This window comes from Diadema setosum, chromosome 1 (genome assembly GCF_964275005.1).
Source record: "Diadema setosum chromosome 1, eeDiaSeto1, whole genome shotgun sequence".
NCBI lineage: Eukaryota > Metazoa > Echinodermata > Echinoidea > Diadematoida > Diadematidae > Diadema > Diadema setosum.
Window position 1 is genome coordinate 16217045 of NC_092685.1, and position 24530 is coordinate 16241574.

Genomic DNA, 24530 nt, shown 5'->3' on the forward strand with positions numbered 1-24530 from the left:
TAATGTTCATGTGTGTGTGTGTGTGTGTGTATGTGTGTGTGTTGTGTGCGTGTGCAATTGGGAAGTCGTTTCATCAGGAAGGAAGGTGGTATCGGTTCGGGGTGTGTGGGTGTGTATGTGTGTAGGTGTGTGTGTGTATGTGGGTTTGTGGATGTGGGGTGGTTTAGGTTTTGGTTAATGGGGGTTGGTGGGATGGGAATTTGATTTGAAGGATAGATGACAGATATTGGTAGGATTTAATATTCAGGATCTATAGATGAAGATTTGTTTTCGGTTGGGAGGGGAAGGGTTGGTCGGGGTTTTTTTTATGAACGATTTCATTCTAGATTTGTATAATGTATTTGGGTTTTTTTATATGTATATGCCCTTGTAAGTGAGAAGGAGTTGCATGATTCAATATATTCAAGGGATATAGGTTTGGCACATGTCAAAACTTTCTCATGAAGAAATTGTTAGTAGGGTTAATTTATAATCGAGTTATCTATGTTAAAGAGAGATTATTTGCAGTATAAATTGACAAATGGATTTGTTTGTGTTTTGAATTGCATTTGTACTGTTTTTGTTCATGTTACACCCAGAATGGGTTGATTTATGAATGATTTAAATGAAATCAATAAATATCAAGGGGAAAAAAAGTGTATTCAATTGTTTGAACGTTGTAGTTGCCAGGTATCAAAGTAAGTTGCATAGGACGACATGTTGTAACGCAATGCAATTTACCAAAACATCTGTGCCAGCAAGCCAGATAATAGAGAATTCCAGCAGGTGTCATATTGGCATCATTGAGAGAGCAGTCAATTACTTGAGTGTTTTATGGTACATGCGGTCCTAACAGGTGCATTAGTTGGAAGCTTCAAATTATTCATCGCAACTTAACCATATGTTTGGCAGAGGGAATGATGAAGAGATCCAGCATGAGTGGGAGATGAGCTGGTCAGAGATAATATAGAAAGAGGGGAATGGAGGAGCAGGGGAAAGATTTAGTTTGAGGGCTCGAGTGTGGGTGAGAAAAAGAAGACAGTTTGAGCCTTTTCTATTTGTGGAAATATTAACATGTGTAGCATTTGATATCTACACTTGTGTGCCATTGTATGGATTTCCCATTTGTTTCACTTAAGATTTAAGATAAGGAATAATTTGCCTAGCTTGGAGAAGTCTTTGCTGCAGAATGAGTGATTCAGTGAAGAGACTGGTGTAACACGCCATTTCTTTCCATATGATATCTTGAGTCCTGCCTTCATGTTGTAGGCCTACATGTACTTGTTCAGTTGTGTATACTACCCTGCTTGTAGCAACCATTGCTTGTATTAGCTTGGGATGTAGAAGGAAAGGTTTAACTCTATCAAGGTGCAGTTTGAAAAGACTTTGTCAGGTTAGCCCATTCCTTCCGAGAATCCGGTATACCAGGTTCCCATAGCATCAAGTCATAGATGAGAACCTGGTATACCCAATTCCAAAAATATACACAAGAGTGTATGCATTTGTAGAGTAGCCTAAATTCATGTTGTTAGTATTTTACTTAATGGAAAAATTGCCCTTATTGAAAGATAAGAGTCTCTTCTGTCAATGTCTGTTCTTTTACTTTCTCAGAATTGTGAGTATATAATTGCATAATTTACCTCTTCCAGTGTTGTAGTATGCTTGTTTTGCTGCAAAACTCATGAAGACATATAATTTTATACATATCTACATATACATAGCAATCAAGGCTGAGCTCACCAGATTTTGACTTTGGCTGACCCCATTCAGGTGCCCTTACACTGTATAACAAAAGAATTTACGAGCCCAGTATACACTCTGTTCATATATCATGTCTAATCGATATCTTACTTTTTCGATGTCACATTCATTGACCGAGGAAAGGGAATACATGTATTGCTTGACTGCTTTTGCACAGGCGAATTACTGGCCTGTCTGTTTGTTTGTTTGTTTGTTTGTTTTGGGTTTGTTTTTTTTTTGTAGACGAGCGAGAGTTTTGTTGTGGGGCATTGAAGGATCTTGGAGAATTGCCCCGGGAACGGATGGATAATGTAAATACAATTTACATTATCCACATGTTTATACACACAAGTTTATCATGAGTATTGCATGAAAAATTGTGCTTTCTGTCCTTTTCAGAGGACTTACAGTTTATTCTTTATTCTGCTGTCTCTCTGCAGTGTCGTCGTCGATATCTGTTCAAGTTAATTGGTAATGTCCACTCTTCCTCAGCCGCTCTCCCACTGTCTGGTCAACCAGGTCCGGCCCACGGTCAGTGTCCCCCAGACCGGGGTTGGGACTGACATCAAGCCCATGATCCCCACCCCAATCAAGCCCCCCATCCAGGAAGTGAAACCAAGCCTCTTGCCCGGGATGTCCCATCCGCCTCTCAACGTGCCTAGTCTACCCATTATGCCCAGCGTGTCCATGCAGGCTCTTCAAGGTAAGTAGAGTGCTATTAGTCCCATGTGATACAAAGAATTGCTGGAGCCCTATAAAGCCTTTTTGCCTTTAGCCCTCTCCTGCTGCCATGCGTCCAACATACACAAGTGTATATAAAGTACATCTAGGATGCTACATGCATCAACATCGTAGTTTTGCAGTATCTAAATATCATACTAGATACAAAAAAGATAGTGCTTTCTTTCTGTGTTAGTACAACATCCAGTCACATTACTTCAAACTGTATTCAGATTTTCTGTACAAACACAGTGTTGCAATGCTAGTATATTTCACAGGATCATTCACAGTCTGAATAGGAAGAATCCCATGTCGTATGTCTCAACCATGTAGGGATGCTATATGCATGATGTGTCGAATCCATCAGCCCCTCTCTTTGCTTTATTGTCAGAAAGACAAAAAGAATCACTGGCAGCATAACTTTAAAATAATATGTGTGAATTTGTGATAATAATGGCTGTGTTGAGCAGTTCTAGGAATTCTTGACTTGCTTACATGGTCCAAACATAACTAATCAAAGCTGTGTACGTAGCTTTGTACATGGTCAAAATATCAAAATTTTCCACTCTGTTTTCAGTTTGCTTTCTAACATCTTATAGACACCTACACAGTATTCAGTATTAAATGAAAAAGGATTACTCCCAAAACACTTGATATGGCAATGGATCTGTTAGAAGGCATAGATGTTATATTGAATCCTTGTCTGCTTGATAGAAACAAATATTAAAATGCATATGGTAAACCAAAAATGTGCTGTAGGGTAGAAATGCAGGGGAAAGCATTTAAAAAATCCAGAAACGAACTGACGTCTGAATGAAAGAGTTTCGGTGCGATCTAGGTATAACACTATGATCTGAATGCAAACTATGAAATCAACAACCACATTGCTTGTTATGAATCATTATTATTATTTCTGGTATTCAATGATAGTGACAAAAGGTAAAAAGAGGTTTTTTTAAATACCTCTACACTCCGATTTACTTCTAAACAGGTAAAAAACAGCACATGTCAAGGGGTGTGACACACACTCTAAGAAAAACACAGAGCCACATTATATGACACAATGGTCTTGAGTGCATTAATAGGAATTGTGTGCATAAAGTAATTATGGAATGCTTAACACATGAGGCAAAGCCAAGAGGGTTTAGGCTGTATTCTATAGTTAATGCGTGCACACTGTTCCTACTGATGCACGAAAAGACATGTGCATCATCTGTTTTGTAGACCGGGAGACAATTTTTCTTTTTTGCCAGGAATCCATTTTTGAACATGTAACCCGATGGCAAATTTACTGGATGCATTTCTCTTTCGCTTTTGCCATAGATGAAAACCATGCATCCAGTAATTACTGGATACATGATTTGGTAGCGAATAGGCGTCTCATACTGAGTGCTGGAATGCTTGCTTAGTGTGCAAACTCTTGCTACGTATTACAAGTGCTCAATAGCATATGCACACTGGCTATCATCAGTGAGGCAACATGCAGCCAGTAAAACTCAACATGCCGCTCTTGACCAATGAGGTGGCAGGATTTTCTCTACCTGTTCTATTAATACTACATATAATACAATCACACCTATACAATCAATTTACAGGCTTACAATAGTTTATAGGTCATCACTTCAGAGAATTGAACCACATTGCCATTGATCAAGCATTCTTGGTTGTTGTTTTTTTTGTGTGTGTGTAATGAAACAAAGATGCATGTCGACTCATGCAAGGCTATTAACACAGAGTTTCTGCCATTTTGAACCAAGAAATTGTGTTGACATATGCAATTTGTAGATTTGCAGATGTTGACTTACAAAACACTTTAGTAAAAAATAATTGGCCTATATAATCATAACTTTTTCCTTGCATTAACTTAAAAGAGTGGTCAACTTTTGAAAGGTTTACTGCGATTCTGACAGTGTCATTTAAATAATGATTGCCAAAAAACTAAGACTTCTTTGATAGTAGCATTGAAAAGATTTTTGTTTTCAAACATCATTAATAAGCATCGAAAGCTTTTCCTATCTCTTGACCAGGAAATTGCATGATCATTTGTAATTTGATGGCATTATATAGTTATAATACGTAAACACGTTTTGATAGTGAATTACTACATGGAATGTGAAACCTTTCAAACAAACATTTTATTCAAAGACATTGTCATAACACTCGTTCTTTGACCTCTTCTTTCCTGTCCAGTCAACAGCCAGCAAATCAACAACCACACCCAAAGATCATTGCCACAGAAGAAGTGCCCCAACGAGTTCCTCCACCAAAACCCACAAAGTGAACGCCAGCTCTTCTACAACGACGTAGCCATGCAGCTCTACAACAGTGACTTTAACAAGTTTGCTTCCAAAAAGGAATTTCATGGCTATCTGCTTGAGCAGCAAAAGTGGAGATGGGACACTCACAGTTACATCGGTAATCTGGAGACTCGTGTCCACAACCTGCTGGTCAATCCAAACAGCGGTGTCGCACAAAATGTGGCACGTTATCGCACCATACCTATTAAGTGCAAAAGCGAAGATGTTAAAAGGTGCGAGGCCACGTCCAAGGAACTAGAAAACATGGCAACGCGGATTGCCAGCGTGAGGCAACAGCTCCTGCACAAGAAGGGCACATTGCTGACATCAAATGACGGAAATGGAGTGGTGTGGCAAAACGAGCTGTCCTATATAGAACAGCTGTTTGACAGGACGGATCAGATGTATAATGAGGTGCTGTCTACTCTTGCAAGTGTGAATCAGACCTGGTCACACCTTCAGAAGAGCTTCACTGTGGAGGCAGCCGAGCTCGCTGACCGCAGGCGGCTGTGGCGACGGCGCAAGGAGAATAATCGCAAGCGACGGAAGCGCATGGAGAAGCAACTGGAGAAGATGGAGCAGCGCTCGTGTGAGCTGCTCTTTCACATCACATCAAGGGCTGCGTACGATCGTGTCCGTTCCCATCCTGAAATGCCTCGAATAGGCCCTTCAGAGGTTAACACTGACATGTTGAATGGGGTCAAATCGAAATCGGATGTGCGGCCTCTGATGCATCTCATCAGCAAGGGGTACCTGACGCCAGGAGCCATGGAGATGGTCTCGCAGAAAATCCAGAAACTTGAATGTGGCATCAAGACGGAGAGCCATCAGCAGGCGTCACAGGTTGGCGTTAACTCCCTTGGTACCAGCAGGGCCCATCCCACCTCTGAAGTCAACTCCATGCTGCCCGTTGTGTCGGGTATCAATTCCTCCCCTATGATCGTGTCTGCCAACTCCACAGTGACTCAGCAGTCAGTTCCCACTGTCAATCTCAATACACAGTTAGCCAAGTGAGATGGAGGTTCTCTTTTATGCCAGTATGCTCTCCCACAATTGACACAAGGGGATATTGTATCATGCTGACCGAGGTGGACTTGCATCAGTAGAGAATAAAACAGGTTTTGATTATTTAGTTTTTGAAATGACATAGACAGAGATCCGTGATAGACACAAGATTGAGTGCAAGCTATCCTCATTGACTTGGCCACTGCCAAAATAAGAATTTATATGGATCAGTGTTTGCCATAGCAGGCTCATGCCGAAATTGTGTTGCATCACGTGATAGATAGTAGTGTAATACCACTGGCATGTTTTGCCAAGCCTATTATTGCACTGGTGCATGACCTGTGCACAGAGCAGATTTTTCTTGTATTTTTTTTTCCTTCTGTTACACACTTGCACTCATAAAAGGAATCTGACTCTAGAGTCATAACTGTAATTGCACTCATAGAAGGAATCCTGGCTGTAAAGTCACAACTGTTATTGCACGTGAAAGGTGTGAAGCTGCAGTAATATTACAAACTGTCTCAGACTAACGTATGCTTGAGCATACTGTAAGTTGAAATAAAAACAGCGAGCTATGACTGAATGGAGGACCATGGTCAGTACAGTTAAGGCTGTTGTTAATTGTAAATCTTTGAAAAGAAAGGCAAGTGTATATTAGATATGTACCTTGATGCCCACCATTCTGTATTCATGTAGAAATGTACATAACAAATTGTAACATAATGATGATGGTCTTAGAGTTAGATGTATTTGCAGATACATTGTCAGTGACTTCTCTGGTGCTATGTTATATGGACTCGTGTTATGAATTCACTTTATCATTTCCACTTTGTGAGGAAAAAAAAAAGGAACATTAGTGTCTGGGACAAGATTAGAGCTTCTTTGTGTTTTCCCAATTGTCATTGCGTAGAACGGTAAAAAGGCTTGCTCTTCCAAATGGCAGTATTTGAGTGGAAGAAAATCTGTCATGCCCTCCCTGCCTGTAAACATGGATTGAACTGGCATTTTTGTTGTTGTTGTTGTTGCATGATTGCATGTAAGCATATTTCTTCATTGTCCGTATATGGTAAAAATGCATTTTTGTACTGTCACATTACACCCTTACAATTTACCTCATCTTCTCAACTTCTCTGTCTTTTCTGCTCTTTGTTCTTTCTGCTCTTAGTAGTCACGTACAACTGTATTGTCAACTCAGAACTTAGTAGACTGTACTTGCCAAACAGAAAATAAGGTCTGTCAGAGTTGTTGTTTTTACATTTTGTAATTGTACATCCACCCTTGTATATTGTACATTGTATCTCTTAACTTTTGCCTAGATTGTTATTTCATTGTATAGAGGAAGTACCACTCTATTTAGAGTCTGGTGTATATCCATAGCTTTAGCTTGCATTGGTGCAGGAAAAGAGAAAAAAGTTTCTTCTTTCCCTATCCCATTTGTAGTGGGCCAAGAAAACCTACAGTAATCAGGCATATATCCTCCAATATTTGTTTGTCATCAAAGGAGATGTTTTCATGATTCATGCTGCCATGTTTGTGGTCCTGTGTAGATTGCTTCTTTATTAGTAGTAGTCTTCTTTTATTTTTTACTTAAAATACAGGGTAAACCTGACGTGAAGATCACCAAATGAATCTACATTCAGAAAAATCATTTAACCCAGATTAGCCAGACCTTGTAAATGTTACTTGCATGCCAATCATGATTCCTTGCTTGGAAGATGAACCAGTATGTGTTAATTTAGTATAGATCATGATCAAAATTTCAGTCACACAAATGATACGTCTAACTTTCACCTTCCTTACTTCGATTCCTCTTTTTGCTTTTTTTTTTTATATCCTCAAGGAGATGGCTATTTGATTTCTTTCATTGGTTACGATGGTCATGCTTTTCAGAAAAGACAGTACCATATTCTCATTGAAGGTGGGTAGGAAGGATACAATGCGAGATGTGGCATAGACAGTTTTCACTTTATCCTGCCAGTGATAATGTCCACACTGCTGTATTTTATAATGTTGATGCAGTGCATTAGGGAGGGAGTAAAAGAGTTGATTTTTTTTTTTTTTTTTTTTTGGGGGGGGGGGGGAAGGATGACTAGTGTAACTTGACCATTACAAATCATAAATGCATGATTTTTTTTTTTCTTTTCCTTTTGTGAGCAGCTGTGCACACACTTATGATGACGAGTTGTAGTTTCATCTTCTTCAGCTAAAAGGGATCTTTCGTTTTTTCCCCAGTGTTGGTTTTTAAGCACTTCAGTTGACTCAGCTTCCTTTGTCCAGGAAAGGGAAAAAATGACTCCTTTAAATCTGGTCATGTAGCACAGAAACTCTCTAGTGACTTCAGAGCAGATGCCTGCCATCATTTTAAGTTTGTCTACTAAGTACGTATGTACTTGGTTTGGGCACAACTCCCCCCCCCCCCCCCCCCCCCCCCCCCTTCAACGGTGGGACTGGTGATTGATTTGTTTGTAGCTTTCATGCACCATTTCTGTTTTAACAGTGTGCAGGGACACAAGGGAACAAGTTTTCACACCTTGTCCATTCACATAGCACGGCATCCACTTGCTGGTATACTTAAGACAATCCCAGGTAAACAGAAGTTAAATCTGTGGAGACCACAGGAAGTAATACAATGTGCAAATTGCCATAACTAAAATAGTTTACAAGGGGGGGGGGGGGGTGTCATCATAGTTGATGGAGCTGGGGCTTGCCCTTGAATGACTAGTATAAGATATTTTCCCTCCCCCTTCCCCATACTGATTTGTACTCATATTGGAGCATAATGTGAATTCATGAAGAGATTTGTCAGTGTCGACCTGATTCTGAATGGTGGATCAGGAAACAGTAAACATGTTTTGTTTTCTATCCCCTCATGCTTCCATATTCACCAAGGTCACTATAGTTTTGTAATGTCACCCACAAACTTTGGTGCTATGCCAAGGGAGCAGTGTCACAATTTGATGTGCGATGATTTCAAGAACTAGTGTTTATATGTCCACATTAAATTGATACAATCTGAGAGCCAAGCCGTGATGGTACACCTTTGCCCCGCATAAATGTTTGGTAGATCTCCACTTATGCTGGTGTGTATGCAGTGAGTGACCTCTTCATGATATTGTCATACAATTTGATTATTTGGGATTTGTTTCTCAAATAATGAGATGCTAGAAGGTGAAGTCTTTAGACATTCCCAAGTACATTTGCTTATTTTGTTGTTTGTTCAGTATGGTAACCTCTTCAAAGGGGAGAAGTTTTATTTGTAAACAGGAAGCTTTTTATTTCTTTTAGTATTCTCATAATGTGCAAACCTTGGAAAATGTAGATAAAACTTTTATACTTTGTTGTTCTCCCATGTGCATCCTCATACATTGTGATTTGATTTCAATCGATAAAGCAACGGATGCCTTTAAAGCAAGCAACCATGGAACCAATGTCTTCAGGTCCTGTAAGTTTCTGCTGCAGTAACAGGACTTGAATCAGGGACCTTGTGATTGATAGTCCATGGTCTTAACCACTGAGCCAAAAACAGCTCCTCATTGTCTCATTTCTATGTATGAACAAAACTGAAGAAGTTTTAGACAAAATCTTCTTGTTTTTCTGTTTTCTTGGTTTTTCTATAAAATGTTTCTTTATCTGTACAGAGTCACAAAAGTTTTAGATAGTGAGACGTTTTTTGTTTTTGTTTTTTTGTTTTGTTTTTTTATCATTACTATGAGTCCTTGACTCTGTAAAAATGAATTTGAATGTGTAGCATGAGCTGCAGATTTTTATGCAATGTTCATGTAGACTGAAATAGGTTAAATTCCTGAATTCTGGTCAAAGATCAGTAATTTTTCAATTCATATGTCACTCACTTATGAGTCAGTGGCCAGTGCAGGAATGGACCTGGTGATTATTACTCTCTCAATTAATTTATCTAATGACCCAGTGTGAAAGCTTATATGTGATGCTTAACAGCTCAAGAAGGTGGCAAAAACTGGTAGTCAATTTGCTTGTTGTAATAATTGTATGCCAATTTATTTATTGGTAAAGCATAAGCCTGTTACTCATTGGTAGCCCCACTTCATGGCACAAATCATGTTTCTCCTATTGTATGTTTTTATAGATAATAGATCATCAATCAAACAGATTTGATACTAATTTTGTTAGCACCACCAACTATTCATGCACAAATCATAGTGTAGTACATTGGCCTTTGACCCAGAGGTGTCACCATACAATGTGACCCACTTCTTTCGTACAGGATGGCTAAATTGATTGGTTGATTAAATAAGCTGTTTGTAGGTGCCCAGGAAGTACAACCTTCCGCTGCTGGGACAGGAGTCTGCAAAATGTTTGATCACCTTTGGCTGTATGATACTTCTCACAGTAATTTGATGGCCAATGTATGCTCTCAATGTTTATTAAACTTGTGTTCAATTTTTATACCTACTTCTTGTGTGCATATTTTGTAAAATGGGTAAGGTTGTCATATTAACATGTGTATCTGCTCCTATCTGCATGTTGCATTTGATCAAAATATTCAATAAATGCAGCTTAGTGATATGAGATGTGTTTTCTCTGCTCTTGCTCCCCCAAAAGTCACTGTGATGTTTTGTACAAGGTTTGAACAAAATTCACACTTATGGCAGATTTAGATTCACATCATAATACTGTACAATCTATCAGTGTCAAACTTTGCTTATTTGTATGCAGCTTTCACTCCTCACAGCACTCATGCCCTCACACAGTGATGATACCCATTAGCTTTTGTAACTTTACTTGACAACACTCTCCGCAACTCCCTTTAATGTTCCATAACCCTTGGACATTAAACATTTGTTGTAACAAGAGGCAGCTGAATTGAGAAGGAGAATTCCAGGCCAGTTATAAGATAGTCTAATAAGGGGTAAAGTCTTAACAAGTGCAACGGTGAAAATTATATCAATATTGAATAAAAATTAGGGATTTATGAAATTGTGGAATTTTGCTAATTTGTGCAAAACGGTTCTCATAAAATCTCATACATGAATATGCAAATAAGTGTTTTTTTGCCCCCCCCCAAAAAAAAAAAAACAAACAAACAAACAAACAAACAAACAAAAAAACAAAACAAAACAAAACAAAAACCAATGAAATTCGAATGTTTTGTATGTCAATGTGTAAAATGTATAATGTTATTCCTGGCTGACTACAGCTTCAAAATATTAACCTGTCAGATAACATGAAGATTTGAGACTGGGGCATAATTGCATTTTAGAAAAAAACTGGAAATTTCAAGTTTTTGTGTACAAACTATATGGCATGTTGTGAGGTGATGACATCAGCTCACTCATTTGCATATTCATATACTAAAATATTACATATCTATTCATATACACTTACAAGTGGATATCATTATTTGTATTTTAATACAAATATAACATTAGGTTCCTGGCATATTATTCAAGTGTCTTGACCACCAGGCATTAGAGAAACCAGAGATCTCAATGTACCTGAATGTACCCCCCCCCCCCCAATCCCCCGGGAAGCCAGCCATGAGCCTGCTGCATTTTTGCTGCTGTTCTGCTAAGGTTTAGATGGAACAATAGCACGTTGAATAGAAGAACTGAAGAAGACAATATGAAATGGTACACTTGCACTCCCTAGTGCGCTCCCACACGGGAGTACGCAGCTGATGGAGGAGTACATTATAGCCTGTAGACCAGTTGGCAAGAGAATTGGTCGAAACTAGCAAAGCATAAAGGATTATACTAAATTGTGAATATATTACCTCCATAAACAAAGCAGATCAGATGCATGTAGTTGGGCATTACATGCTGAGCCCAGTGAAAATATCAGACATTATAGCCCGACTCGGGAGGATCCTCCAAGCTGACCCAATGCGTCATCTGCTCCAGGACGACTCTAGATCCTGCAGTTGCCCTCCGTCTGATCCCTTGCAGGACAACATTATGACTGCACCATGGCTCGTTACTATAGAGTAATTATCCCTGTTTGCGACAGGGTGCCTATTTGCGGCAAGGGCAGTTAAAACAGATAAGAGCGTCACAGGGCTGTCAACATTGGAAACTAGTTGAGAGTGAGACTCCCAGAGGCCAATGGTGTAATTTAGGAGTCAAAATGAGTGAGATCAATAGAAATGAATGCAAATGAAATAAAGTTTTAGAGTGAGAAAGGACCAAAATGAGTGAGTCTCACTCTCAATGAGTGAGAGTTGGCAGCCCTGGCGTCACATGTAAAATATGTGCTTAAATATATACAGTAGTCCCACTTCAGAACAAAAGCGGGGGTTACAAGTGATATGGGAAGTGAGGGTACTCTCGTACCTGATTGGACCTTTTCATCAACGAATGAAACGACCCCTTTCACAAATAAGCAACCTGTTGCAAACAGAGATGATGTAGACAGTACTGAAAGATCCTTCTTTCTGTTTTGCGACGATAAGATTGATCCAGTTCCCAACAGCCAAATACAGTATGATGCTGGAAGATCTTCAAACTGCTTAATACAATGTAGTCTGGGGGGTATTTCATGAAGCATTTTGGTCGGATAGTTTTCTGACAAACTGTTACAAGCTACTGAAATCCCTGCATCTGATTGGCTGAGAGCAATTTTGTCCGACAACTTTGTCGGACAAAATGCTTCATGAAATGCCCCCTGATCTGTTGCATGATACAAACTGATGTCCTACAGCCTGTTTGATATCTTACAAGATGACCATCCGGTGCCAGGTAAAATGTCGCAGGAAAATAATGTTCTAAGGAATAAAACTGCGAGGATAAAAATATCATGGGTAAAATGTTGGGGAAATTTCGGGGGGGGGGGGGGTATGGAGGAGAGATGTGTGGGGGATGTCAGGAGAGAACGAGAAAAATGTCGGGTGTACAATGGTGTTAAAAAAAAAATCAGGGATTTTTTTTCTGCTCTTTTTCGTTGCTATCTAACTGTTCGTACTATTTTGTCCTTTATCTTTCAATTTTTGCAAGGCAACATCAAACAAACATTAAAGACATCAATTTAAGTATACGATTATAAAAAGGGGACAAAAAGCAAAGATTATGTAGCTTACTATAACCAGTGTTTTACAGGCATGAATGATACACGTACTGTATCGAGTGGAAGCACATTAAAATGAGGTTCTTGGAACCATGATTATCTTGCTTCATCAGGTCACAAGTCGCATCAAAGTACAAAAACAAAATATTATGAAGAAAACATGGAACAGCAAAATAAACTCATCAGAAGAGAGTTTTGTTTATATCCTGACTCTTTTTAGCAAGGTGCCCTGTTTGAAACAAGTTTGTTTCGTTTTTTTGTTTTTTTTTTTATTAAGTCTCCATGCATTTTTAACTTGGTTTATTACAGTGGAACCTTTCACAGAAGAGATGCTAAAAGCATCAGCAGTAAACTTGTAAATGTAGACTTAATAACAAAACAAAACCAGAAATCGTAACGTCTGGTGCAAACGTGAAGAGGTAAGATGACAGAGACATAGTAGATGTGTCAGAAATGGAGATAAGAACAGTCGAGGTCAAAATGTGTCAGAGCTCCTTATGCTGTGGCAGAAACTTCTTAGGATTTATAACTATATGTACTTGATCATAGTATCTGTTTCACTTGTCAGATCATTTTCTCTAAGCCTACATGATTTATTCGTGCAAAGCACGATTAGCTGTAAATTAACCAGGAAAAACTAGCAAAGGAAAAAAAAGAAAATCAGAATACAAAAACATGCAAACAAACAAACAAGGAATAGCACTGCATTTATACTGTGCTATTTTCTCATTATACGCCTGGGAAAAAACAAAAACAGAACGTTAGACTGTCCAGGGATTTATTTGACAACGTGCCGTTACATCGTGGAACCGCACCCTATATACCTTGATTTAATCGCGGTGGAAATCATTATTCACGTTTATTTTGTTTTATTTATTTTATACTGCAGGGTTGAATATACCATTCTGTCGGATCGCGGTCAGTCAGCTGTAAGCGTTCACATTCATGGGACTCGTTAATACAATTATAATATACGACTTTACTTTATATAAAACATGAACATGAACTTCACAGTGATTCATAAACAGAAATGTATCAATAATAAGACATTCTGTAATTCATCTATCGTAGAATTCCAGTTAAACAATTATTTTATACGATTATTATATACGTTATTACAATTATATCATATTATTTAGGATGTCCTCGATCCATTTCTTATGACATGACCATAATATCAATTTGTACTTGCCATATTCTTCCTGCTTTTTCTGAACTTTCCATTGGGTTAAAGCACACACAAGCGGATAATAAATTAGTGCTTGATATATATATATATATATATATATATATATATATATATACATATATATATATATTGTGTGTGTGTGTTTATCCACTAGAGTATAGGTCCTGCATAGACGTTGTGAATTGTTCTTCCCCACCAAATGCTTTGTTACTGTAACAGGTAAGAATGTACAACTTTGAATTTTTTTACTCATATATATATATATATATATATATATATATATATATATATATATATATATATATATATATATATACGAACCATGACAATAATGTATAATAACAACTCTAACAGCAATACTCACAAACTGGTATTAATTCGGAAAATGATAATCACTTTTTAATGTAGTACAGGAATGATTCAAGCCAATGAATGTCAAAGTCAGAATACTGTTTACGTGGAGCACGTTCGTACTGTAGTAAGTCCTCATAGAGAAAACAAGTAAAAAGAGTGAATAATTCAAAACGATAGATGTAAAAAAAAAAAAAATTTTGTTCACACACAACATAAAGATGTAGCACATCAAGCAGTAACGTGATATACAATATACATTCTCAGTACACGCAATAGTAAATAATTGCATAATCATGCTCGAATACATTAACATATTCATAATCATTATATTGTATTATTCGATTTATCACATACCTGCTAGCACTAGAACAAAGGTACAATTAATGTACTAGAACTAACGATCAAGTTATTTTCCCGGATAAAGATAATCCTGAAACACGTTTACTGCTTGGTTTAGCAAAATCCAGTATAAATACCTGGAATGTGAGATGTGTTAATCAAGGGATATAAGAAAAAAAAAAAAAAAAGATAAGATCATTTCCCATTGCTAAAATTCTTCATCCATGATTGCGTTCTCTTTTAAGTTTCAGGAAAAGATATGAAAGCACCATCACACATATAACTTATATTCTTGGCTACATCACAGTTTTCGAAGTTGACTAAAAACAGTGTATACCAATACTGAAAGAAACGTTAAGGTAGAGCAAATAATCGACAAATTAACAAATCATTTTCACAAAATGATGGAAAAGTCATAGATACTGGAAATCATGCAATTTGACAATTAATCTTTATATATTATGTACAACAAGGTGATGAGGGTAGGAATTTCGTTCATTGCCTCTTAACTTGCCCGGGGAAATGGGTCGCGGACTTCAGTCGATGGGATACATTGTAATGAAATTACGTAATTTGCTTCTTAGAGCTATAGAATACATTCACAGGTTTGAAAAAAAAATCTCATTTGGTTCATTGTTTTCTTTTCATCAAGAATAATGAAATAGGCTCTTTTGGGTAATCACGTGATTATGTCATGACAATCTATGGCGACCGCCCCATCGCTACCCCCCCCCCCCCCCCCCCCCGTTACGCCACTGCTTTGACTCAAGTTGGGCCCGTTCATTTTTGGGCTATCATATTTTGTTGCCACAAGGGACTTTTCATGTTAAACGTACTTTAAAAAACAAATGACCCTTGAACTTGACACCTGACCTCGAAAGCTAAATGACATTTAGATCAAGCAAGTGCATCTCTGGCCCAGGTTTGGTCGATATGCACAGTAACTGTTCTCGGTAAAAAGAGAGACACGTGGGCAAACTTTATCATAGTTATGACCTTTAAAGTGCAATGCAACCTCACTAGATAGAGTGAAACAGGAAAGAAAAAAAAAAACGATTGGAAGACTTCTCAATGGAATCGGACCTAAATTTAGAGAGTCATGGAATTTTTAAGTTGACAGTGATATCATTTGCATCCACGTCTATTCTCTTTAGCGGTGACAATGATGTGATCCTCATAAAATCAGGTATTCCACTAATTTGTACACAAACACAAACACACACACAAACAAACAAACACATACGCACGCACAGAGGCAAATATATCGTAGATCATACTTTTGGTCGATATTCAGTAGCTATGATAACCCCCTTTCCCCAAACGTCATTGCTATGTTACAATACCAATACAAGGTCGTGACGCGAAGGACATATTTTTATTCTAATTTCCAATCTATGAAGAAAATGGGAATATACGGAACATGTGGGGCGATGACAATCATCTAATCTATTTGGCATGCAGTTGACGTGACTGATATCAGGGGGCGGATCCAGGAATTCCGTAAAAGGTAAGCGCCTTTACAAAATTAAAGGGAGGGGCATACGCTCCCCCCCCCCATTTTTTTTATTGTTATTTCTTTTGTTTTAACAAAAAATAAAGAGGGGGTGCGCGCCCGGTGCGCCCCCTCTTTGGATCCGCCGCTGGATATACACGATTCATGAGTCGCTATATCAACATACGGACATGATTTATCGATGTGTGATTATAGTTTAAAAAAGAGGATAAAATACGTCTTCATTCTGTTGATTGAGTGACTCTTTTTTATCTAGTCAACTTAAAAAAAAAAGGATGTTCCCGACCGAGATGTCTTATTCTTAATTGTTATTGTTCGAACGTCGCATGTTCTGTACAATTAATGACTTGTACAAACTTTTAATGTTATTATCTCTTTAAATTCTGCGATGTTATTGTACACACAAGTCATTCATGTAGATACATCAAGTGTACACGCAGGTATTAAAGCGCATGGACATCACGAAATTCAGTATTCTATCTGTGCACTTTATAAAACTGTTCTATTGCAGTAAACTTGTTTCGTTAAAGCACAATATATACATGATTCGTTAAATAAGTTAATAAGGTTTGTATATACCAGGTTGAATGTGTCATTTTCCCCTCAAATCCCGAAACCATTAAACCAGGTTTTACTAGTAAGCAGCAACGAACACAAAATGCTGACCGAAAATGATTAAATACATGCACGGCACATTTCACATTGTAAACACGAGAATGAAATACACTGTATACATGGTACAAAACCATCTCTAAACGATTGCAGCTTACATGATTGCTCGTCGAACAATGAAAACAATGGTAAACAGAGCGCTGATTTTGATTGAACTTGCCTGGACGTGTTCGAGTACAGTTCGTATGCCGACTTGTCCCCTATATAGATATAGATCAAATCATGGATGCATTATTTCTGCTTCCCTCGTAACTGTTTTCATTGAATCAGTATAATGCATGAGCTCATGATGGTCACGTGATGGTGCTGATGATGTCATGGTGCTTGTGGCCATTTCAGTCTACTTGGCAAAGAGATTCCAGTCATCAATTCTTCAGTCTTTGCTGGTTTAGCATCAGGCTCTTGTTTAACATCTGAAGGTGATGACAAAAGCATTAAAATACTTCACTCCTTTTAATTCTGTGAGCCTGAACGTTTAGGCCTAACATGCTCTGTTGACACAAATTATGTATATTGACTGTACTATTCGAACGAATGCTCTTTTATGCTTTTCATTCTGTTTTTAATACCAAATCAAAGAGTCGGACAAAAAAAAAAAAAAAAAAAAAAGGTGTGTCTCGTGTGATCGAGTAGAAAATGGTAGATTACAATATCTGAACGGTTCATTTGCATCTCAAGAAATCAAAACAACACCACCAAGTGATTGTTAGTAATTCAATCAATGATCCGGCTGGGCGATTAAGAAAATATCCAGCTTTTCTGATAAACAGTTGCTAATCCTGAATGATGCCCGAACCACAGTAATCGTATACTTATAGCTGAAAGTTTCATCATTTTCCCTTGCGATTACTTTTGTATTTTTCTGAGGTGTACAATAGGTCTGAGATCAATTCAAGAGGGAAGGAGATAGATTTCGTGACAGGAGATCAACCATTATAATACCGCACCTGGAGATAACTGCTCGTGTAGAAACTTATAACAGTCCATCGGGATTTCTGGCTCTTCTCCATAAGATCTAGTAGACGTCCAACAGTTGCATTTTCACACTGCCTGTTCTTCCACTTTAGAAGCATCTCGAACTCTTTGTTCTGAACAGGAAATGTTAAAGAAGAAATAATTTGAGATCAAGAGGGAGAGGGAGGGGGAATTGAGGAAAGACATAAAAGAATGCAGACAAGAAAATATTCATGGTAATTCACATTGCTCTGGACTTATGCCTTGTCGTTTTGATGCCATTTTTCTCCCTGCTGAATTTTTTAACAATGAGAAACGTGTTAATATATGCTTACTAATGTAATTCGTATAATATCGCGTAAATAGCATTATGCGAATAATCAATTCTTGTCAACTGAGAAAATAATGTAAGTGGTTTATACGCAAATATATACACGCAAATACAATATACGCAAAAACAACATGACGTAACAAGTCAAAAAAAAAAAAGATGGGGAAATCTCTTCTGTTTTCTTTTTTTTTTTTTTTTCTCACTGATATGAGATCTACCAAGTTCTTTGGAATTACACTCTAAGAAAAATAGGTTCAAATTTGTACCATTACCAGTGTAACACGGGGAGCACGTTTACTATTGCAACTCACTTGCACCCCAAACACTTGCCAAAGACCAGAAAGGGGCAAAGTTGCACCTTTAAAGGTGCTCCCATTGTAACAACACTGTTCTGAAGAAGGAACCCTCTGCACCTCCCCTTGCCCCCCCCCTCCCCAACTCCCCTACCGACAAAATTAATCCTCAAAGAAACAAAGTATTTTGCTAAGGGAACTGTGGAACTACAAGTGTGCAGCTGTACAATAATGTTTGCATTGGCGTGATCTGTTTGTTGTATTTTTGCTTAATATAACTGTATTTTTCATGTATTTTACTTATCGGAATGGTGTTCATGTATTGTATCACACTGGCAATACCTGCCAAATTTGTAGACAAATCTGCCATGAGTTTCCAAAAAGAATATCAAACTGTGAAACCTAATTCCCGATTAATATCGGCCCCAGTGTAGTCATAAACAAACTTGAAAGTACATGAGGGCCTCTATTTACCAAGAGTTTTCTGTTTTTCTAATTTGGGGGTTATAATCATGGGAGTCCCAAGGAATTGGTTGCTGTAGTGCCCATTAAGAAATTTGTTCGAATACATATTGTTTTACCCTAGATATATCTAATACATCTGATCATGTGCATGAAGAAGAAGATTAATGTGAAAGTTGGACCAAAAATTGGTCCCCCCAAACATGGTCCAACCCCCTGATCTGCCATGAACATACACACTTGGAACTATACAAGCGCTATAAATATTCCTTCATTTGGGGGCTATCCTTTACTTCCCTCTTTTCCACCCCCCCCCCCCCCCGACATCTGTAAATATATGCATATATATATATATATATATATATATATATACACACACATACATATATCACTTTACCGATAATACCTGTCAAGTTTGGTGAAAAATTGACTGTGCGTTTCAAGAGGACGATGGCCGGAGCTGTACAATTTGGCCACAAGAGGGCACCCCGAATCCGTAGCACCCAATAAGGCTCTGGTAGCACCAATCGTTTATCTGCACTAAGAAAGCCCGATTAGTCAACACTTCATGTGACTTCGTTTGCAACTCTGTGTATCCTCATAATGCCCGTGACAAATGATTCCACATCCCGTCACATCATAAACTAGAGGCTATAGACTATGTACTACTTACCCTTGGTGATTGTTCGCTGAAACCGTCTATGTCGACGGCACTCATACCAAGATGCGTGATTCCGAACGCCCACCAACCTTCCCCCATGTTGCTTCCAAGCATGAAAAGATGCTTCTCCGTCAGCGGTGATTCCCGACTAAGCGATTGTGTGACGTCCCTCTGGTCCGACGCCTTTGGATCTGCAAGGGGGAAGACCAAGCAAAGGCGGAACAATCAATATGCAACAGTATTGTCTATAAACATATCTTTCGTCTCGTATCAAGTTTTGTTCTAAGTATGACTATTGTTGGTGTCAGGTCACTCTCTGTTCTGTTATGGGTCATAGTGATTATACAAAAGATGTGTGGACAACAAAGGAAAAAAGAAAGGGACAAAGTTTTAGAAAGACATCTCCGATGATAATTAAAGGGAAGGTACAGTATTGGTGGAGATGAGAATTTGGCTTTTAACTTTTTGCGAGATATCAAGAAAACACTTATCATATAGTACAGAGCATACCATTAAGAGGAATTCAAAGTTTATTTGATGAAAATCGGGTTGGAATAACTGAAACATCCAAAAACAAAGTAAAACAAAGCAATCGTAATAAAGTGTGGGTCCCACACAATAGTCATTATTAGAATCGCTCTTTTTGGATATCCCAGGCATTTCAAAACCAATTTTCATCGAATAACATACAAAAAATGTTGAATTCCTCATAAAAAAAATGCTCTTTCATATTTCAAAAGAGGTTTCTCATTATCTCACCAAAAAAAAAAAATGTTAGAAACCTGAAATTAGGTCTCAACCAAAACCTACACGATCCCTTTAAAGCAGGCAGAAGGAAATGAGGTTTGCCTCAAGGTTTAATTGCCATGCTCGCTACTGAAACATCTTCCATGTACTTAAAATGGAAACTTCTCACCATGGCCAAGTTGGCTTAAATGATTGTTCGAATTCACACGAACAAGAAGTAAAATCGTAGGCAAAATCATGATATACGAAACAAAAAGTAAGTTAAAGAGGATGAAATTTTAGATATGTTTTCATAACATAAAACATATGTGGAGGGGATGATCATAACCTAACCATGCAGTCTCCCCTTTGTTCGACAATAGAATTATTCATTCAAAGGAACAGTTTCTTTAATCCCTCCTTCTTCAATACTTACTATTCTAATCATTATAACATATCAACACAGTTTTACGGCGCAAGAACTTTTCAACTGGCAGCAGCAGAGTTATGGAACAAATTACCCACGTATCTCAAGCAAACCAACACAGTAGATGATTTTAAGCGTTTGTTGAAAACACATCTTTTTAAAACACATCTTTTTAACATGTCTGTGGACAATACAATGTTTGTCACAGTTCTGTCACTTTTCATCTTGTTTTGCCTCCTCTCTCTCTCTTTCATGTCTATTTTCCTAATTTCTATTAGTTCCTTCCTTCAATAGAGACATGAATCTATTGTGATATGCGTTATACAAATACGGTTTATTTTTATTATTATTATTAGTATTATTATTATCATTATTATTATTATTATTATTATTATTATTATTATTATTATTATTACTATCATCATTATTATTATATGTGGAGCAATGTTAAATTTGTTGCAAATGTTTTTTTTCACTGCATTTCATTTGAACATTTTGACTTTCATTTTGAGAGATCACATCATCACGGGGAGATTTCTGGGGTAAGGACACCATCAACTCATTTGATTGCAATGGTGATTCTGACCGATATCACTAGGATTTGGGATTTATTGATAACAGGTAAAATTGACGACAGAGATGACGAGAAACACAGCATGCAAGGTTATATGAGGCTGCACAGGGCTCGACATTATGAGCTGTGGCTCGGTGGTCCGGTGGCCCGGTGGCCCGGTGGCCCGGTGGCCCGGTGGCCTGAGCTACTAGAAATTGGTGTTGGGCCATCAAGTTTATCTTTCGGTGGCCCGACCGCACAACGAAGATTCAAAATTGATTGTTATGCTTTTGCTTTTATTTCGTGCAACTATACATATCTTTTTTCGGGCCACCAAAATTTCAGATTAAAGATTTCAGAGGCCCGAATGGACTACCAGACAAAACATTTAGTGCCGAGCCTTGCTATCCATAATGCATATATTGCATCCATGTTTGGTATCGTGTTCTGAGGGTTTTTACCTGAAAACTCTCGCGCCAAATGAGGCAAGTTTGCTTCCTTCAGAGCTCTCACAAGTTTGCTGGCCTGCTCGCTCGCCGCCACATTTTCCTGCCAGGTAGTCAACGTTTTGAACGCCCGTTGTTTCGGATCGAAGTGCTCGTACCTCGCTACTGGAATGCCCAAGAATACCGCGAGGGCTAATTCTTCCTTTCCAGGACGAATCTTTTCGGCGAGCTCATAAAGTTTTATTTCTGAAATTCCCGCATCTCTCTGATTTTTGAAGGTGGGGCCACACGGTTGCTGCGTCGCCGATGCTTTGACGCACAGGTTGTTGTTCTCGCCCAGGAGCTGAGTGTCGGCTGGACCGTCAGCTGAGAGAAAAATGAAATATACTTTAGAATATCTGTTATATAGTGTATACTTATAAATGCGTATCGGTGTCACGGAGATATTAAAATAGAGAAACATCATATTCAAGTCACACACAAAAACACATGCCAACTTACACCTTTTTAACAATTTAATCAGATTTCCTTCAAATCATTAAAGGATTATAAACTTTTTTAATATATGAATTTAGTTATGTACAAAATGGTACAAGTGTTATCAACATTATTCTTTGATGAAAACAACGCACTTCCATTACAACTTTTTTTTTCCGACATCGAATAGATGACTGAAATAAGTAAGTTGTCATAAATCATGGGCGTACATACTCAAGCAGGATTCGAACGAGTATGCACGGCCATGACTTCTTTTATCATGGCTACTAAACACTGATCAATCCGGCGCTTATTTACGTCGATGTAGGGGAATTTGTCAATCAGTCGCAAAGAAAACATCTCGACGGAAAATTTCATGAATCTGAAGACTACAGAAATTAGTTTGGCATACCGGACTATAACTCACCTAAAGTAATACCAGCGGCAGCCCCGTAGTTCTCATAGCCCGGCAGCATGCGGATGACATCGCCGCGGTCAATAATTTCCAGAAGCTCCACAAACTTCTCAAAGTTATCCGGTCCCAGAATCAGTCTCCTTTCTAGTCGTTCGATGACATTGAATGCTCTTTTCTTGTCCAGTCCGAATGCGTCCACGTACTTAAACTGGCGACAGATATTGCGAAAGTTCATCAGCCCGTCGGGAGTGGATTCGAGTTGATTCGCGACTTGCAGCGTAAGTTTCATGTAGGCCTTCGGCTTATTTGGCATTGTCCTGTTCAAGATATAGGACAAATAAAAAGACGACATCAGTATTGACGATGAGCTTAAGATTTGAATGGCTTGAATATCTTATGCACTATAGGTACAAACATTGAAAAAGAATCAATCAAAATTCAAACATTCTCAGCTCATGATGTGAGTTTAAAAGATAATAAGTATCTTTTTTAGAGCAGTATATTTTATAGCTGCAGGAGGGAGCGGGAGATGGAGAGATGGGTATGGGGGGAGTGAGGGATGGAGAGACATTGTTATATATGCTTTATATACAACTGCTCTTTGGCCAGGGTATTTTGGCAGGGGAGGTGATTATAATGTACGCACAAACTGGACTGATTCTTCATTGTGTCACTGTCGGAGTAGCGATGTTGAAACTCATTTGGGAATATCCCCCCCCCCCGTAAAATTCAACCTGTTCAGATTTTCAGGGGAAAACGCAAACGTTTACGATGAACTACATACCTTTTACGGTTAATTATTACCTGCACTTGTCTATCTTTTGGTAGAATATACCATGCATTGGTAATAACAGTACTGTGTCAGCAATGAGCTATCATATGGAAATTTTGTGCGGTCTACTCGAGCTCCCCCCTCCGCTTTCTTCTTTGCTATGACATGAACAATTTCGATTTTACCATCACATGCACCCCCACTGGCCTATCTCACTAGAGGCGTTGCCGTGACTGCCGCGATTGATCAGTCACGACGACTCGTGCAACGCGAAAAACCAACAAATGGCCTGTGCTCTCGCATGAAGGCAAGTCCAGGGCGATGTCCAAGACGACTTCAAACAAGGCGACAACTTGTTCGTCCAGAAGTCGCGGGGACTTCTCCGAGACGTCTTCTTAAGTAAGTATGTTACGGAGACGTTATGTTATAATTACTGTATAAGTTACAGAGACCGGTACGTCGCCATATAGGCCAACAAGGCTGGGGACAAAATTAGTCTCCGCAATGTGGCCGCAACTGGTGGATACGTCGCGAAGAAGTCACGGAGGTGTCTCCGTGACTATAGCTAGAGACTGGAAAAAGTCTAAAAGGAGAGAAAAAAAAAAGGAAGAATCGAACCTGTTTGATTCTCCCGCGACTCCCCCAAAAACCTGCTATAGTCTCATAAAGACGTGGAGACGTCTCCGCAACCACCGCCATCTAGTCTCTAGACCAATGACAATTGCAAATATTTTTCTGTTGGGCCTAACCCTTGCATGCAAAGACATATTCCGTCATCAAAACGGGGGGGGGGGGGGGGGGAGGAGGAGGAGGAGGAAGAGACACATCTTATGCAATTTAACGGACAGGACAAGGTTGAAGGACGGCTCACATACAACATCACGTTGCCATTCTGCACTGCCTGATTAATCGTAACTTTAAAAACAACAACACATCTTGCTTAGTTTTGATCAGGATTTGCTGAAACATTCACTGTCCTGTTCATCTCATCTTCATTTTTTTTTTTAAATCATTCATCAATTTATTATAATTTTTTTCTTCAGTTCACAAACTGATTTGCGAACATCCAAAGATTTCTGCCTTCCGCGCTTTTCCCATAAAAAGGGTAAGTCAGGACGAGGTTTTGGCACATCCTATACTTTTTTTATACACCCCATATACCCCAGAAAA

The 24530-nt window shown here is 38.5% G+C and overlaps 1 protein-coding gene and 1 pseudogene across 2 annotated transcripts in view; one reads left to right on the forward strand and one right to left on the reverse strand.

Moving 5' to 3' along the window:
* LOC140227556 (uncharacterized) overlaps window positions 1-7789 on the forward strand; it is a 37037-nt gene extending 29248 nt beyond the window's left edge. For both annotated transcript variants that reach the window (XM_072307970.1, XM_072307979.1), the window contains exons 2-3: window positions 2160-2422; window positions 4630-7789. In XM_072307970.1, the coding sequence (XP_072164071.1) occupies window positions 2194-2422; window positions 4630-5750 (1350 nt within the window). In that variant the 5' untranslated portion in view covers window positions 2160-2193 and the 3' untranslated portion in view covers window positions 5751-7789. The remainder of the gene's footprint in view (window positions 1-2159; window positions 2423-4629) is intronic.
* Window positions 7790-17067: 9278 nt separating this feature from the next.
* Window positions 17068-22901, reverse strand: LOC140227570 (uncharacterized; annotated as a pseudogene).
* Window positions 22902-24530: the final 1629 nt, after the last annotated feature.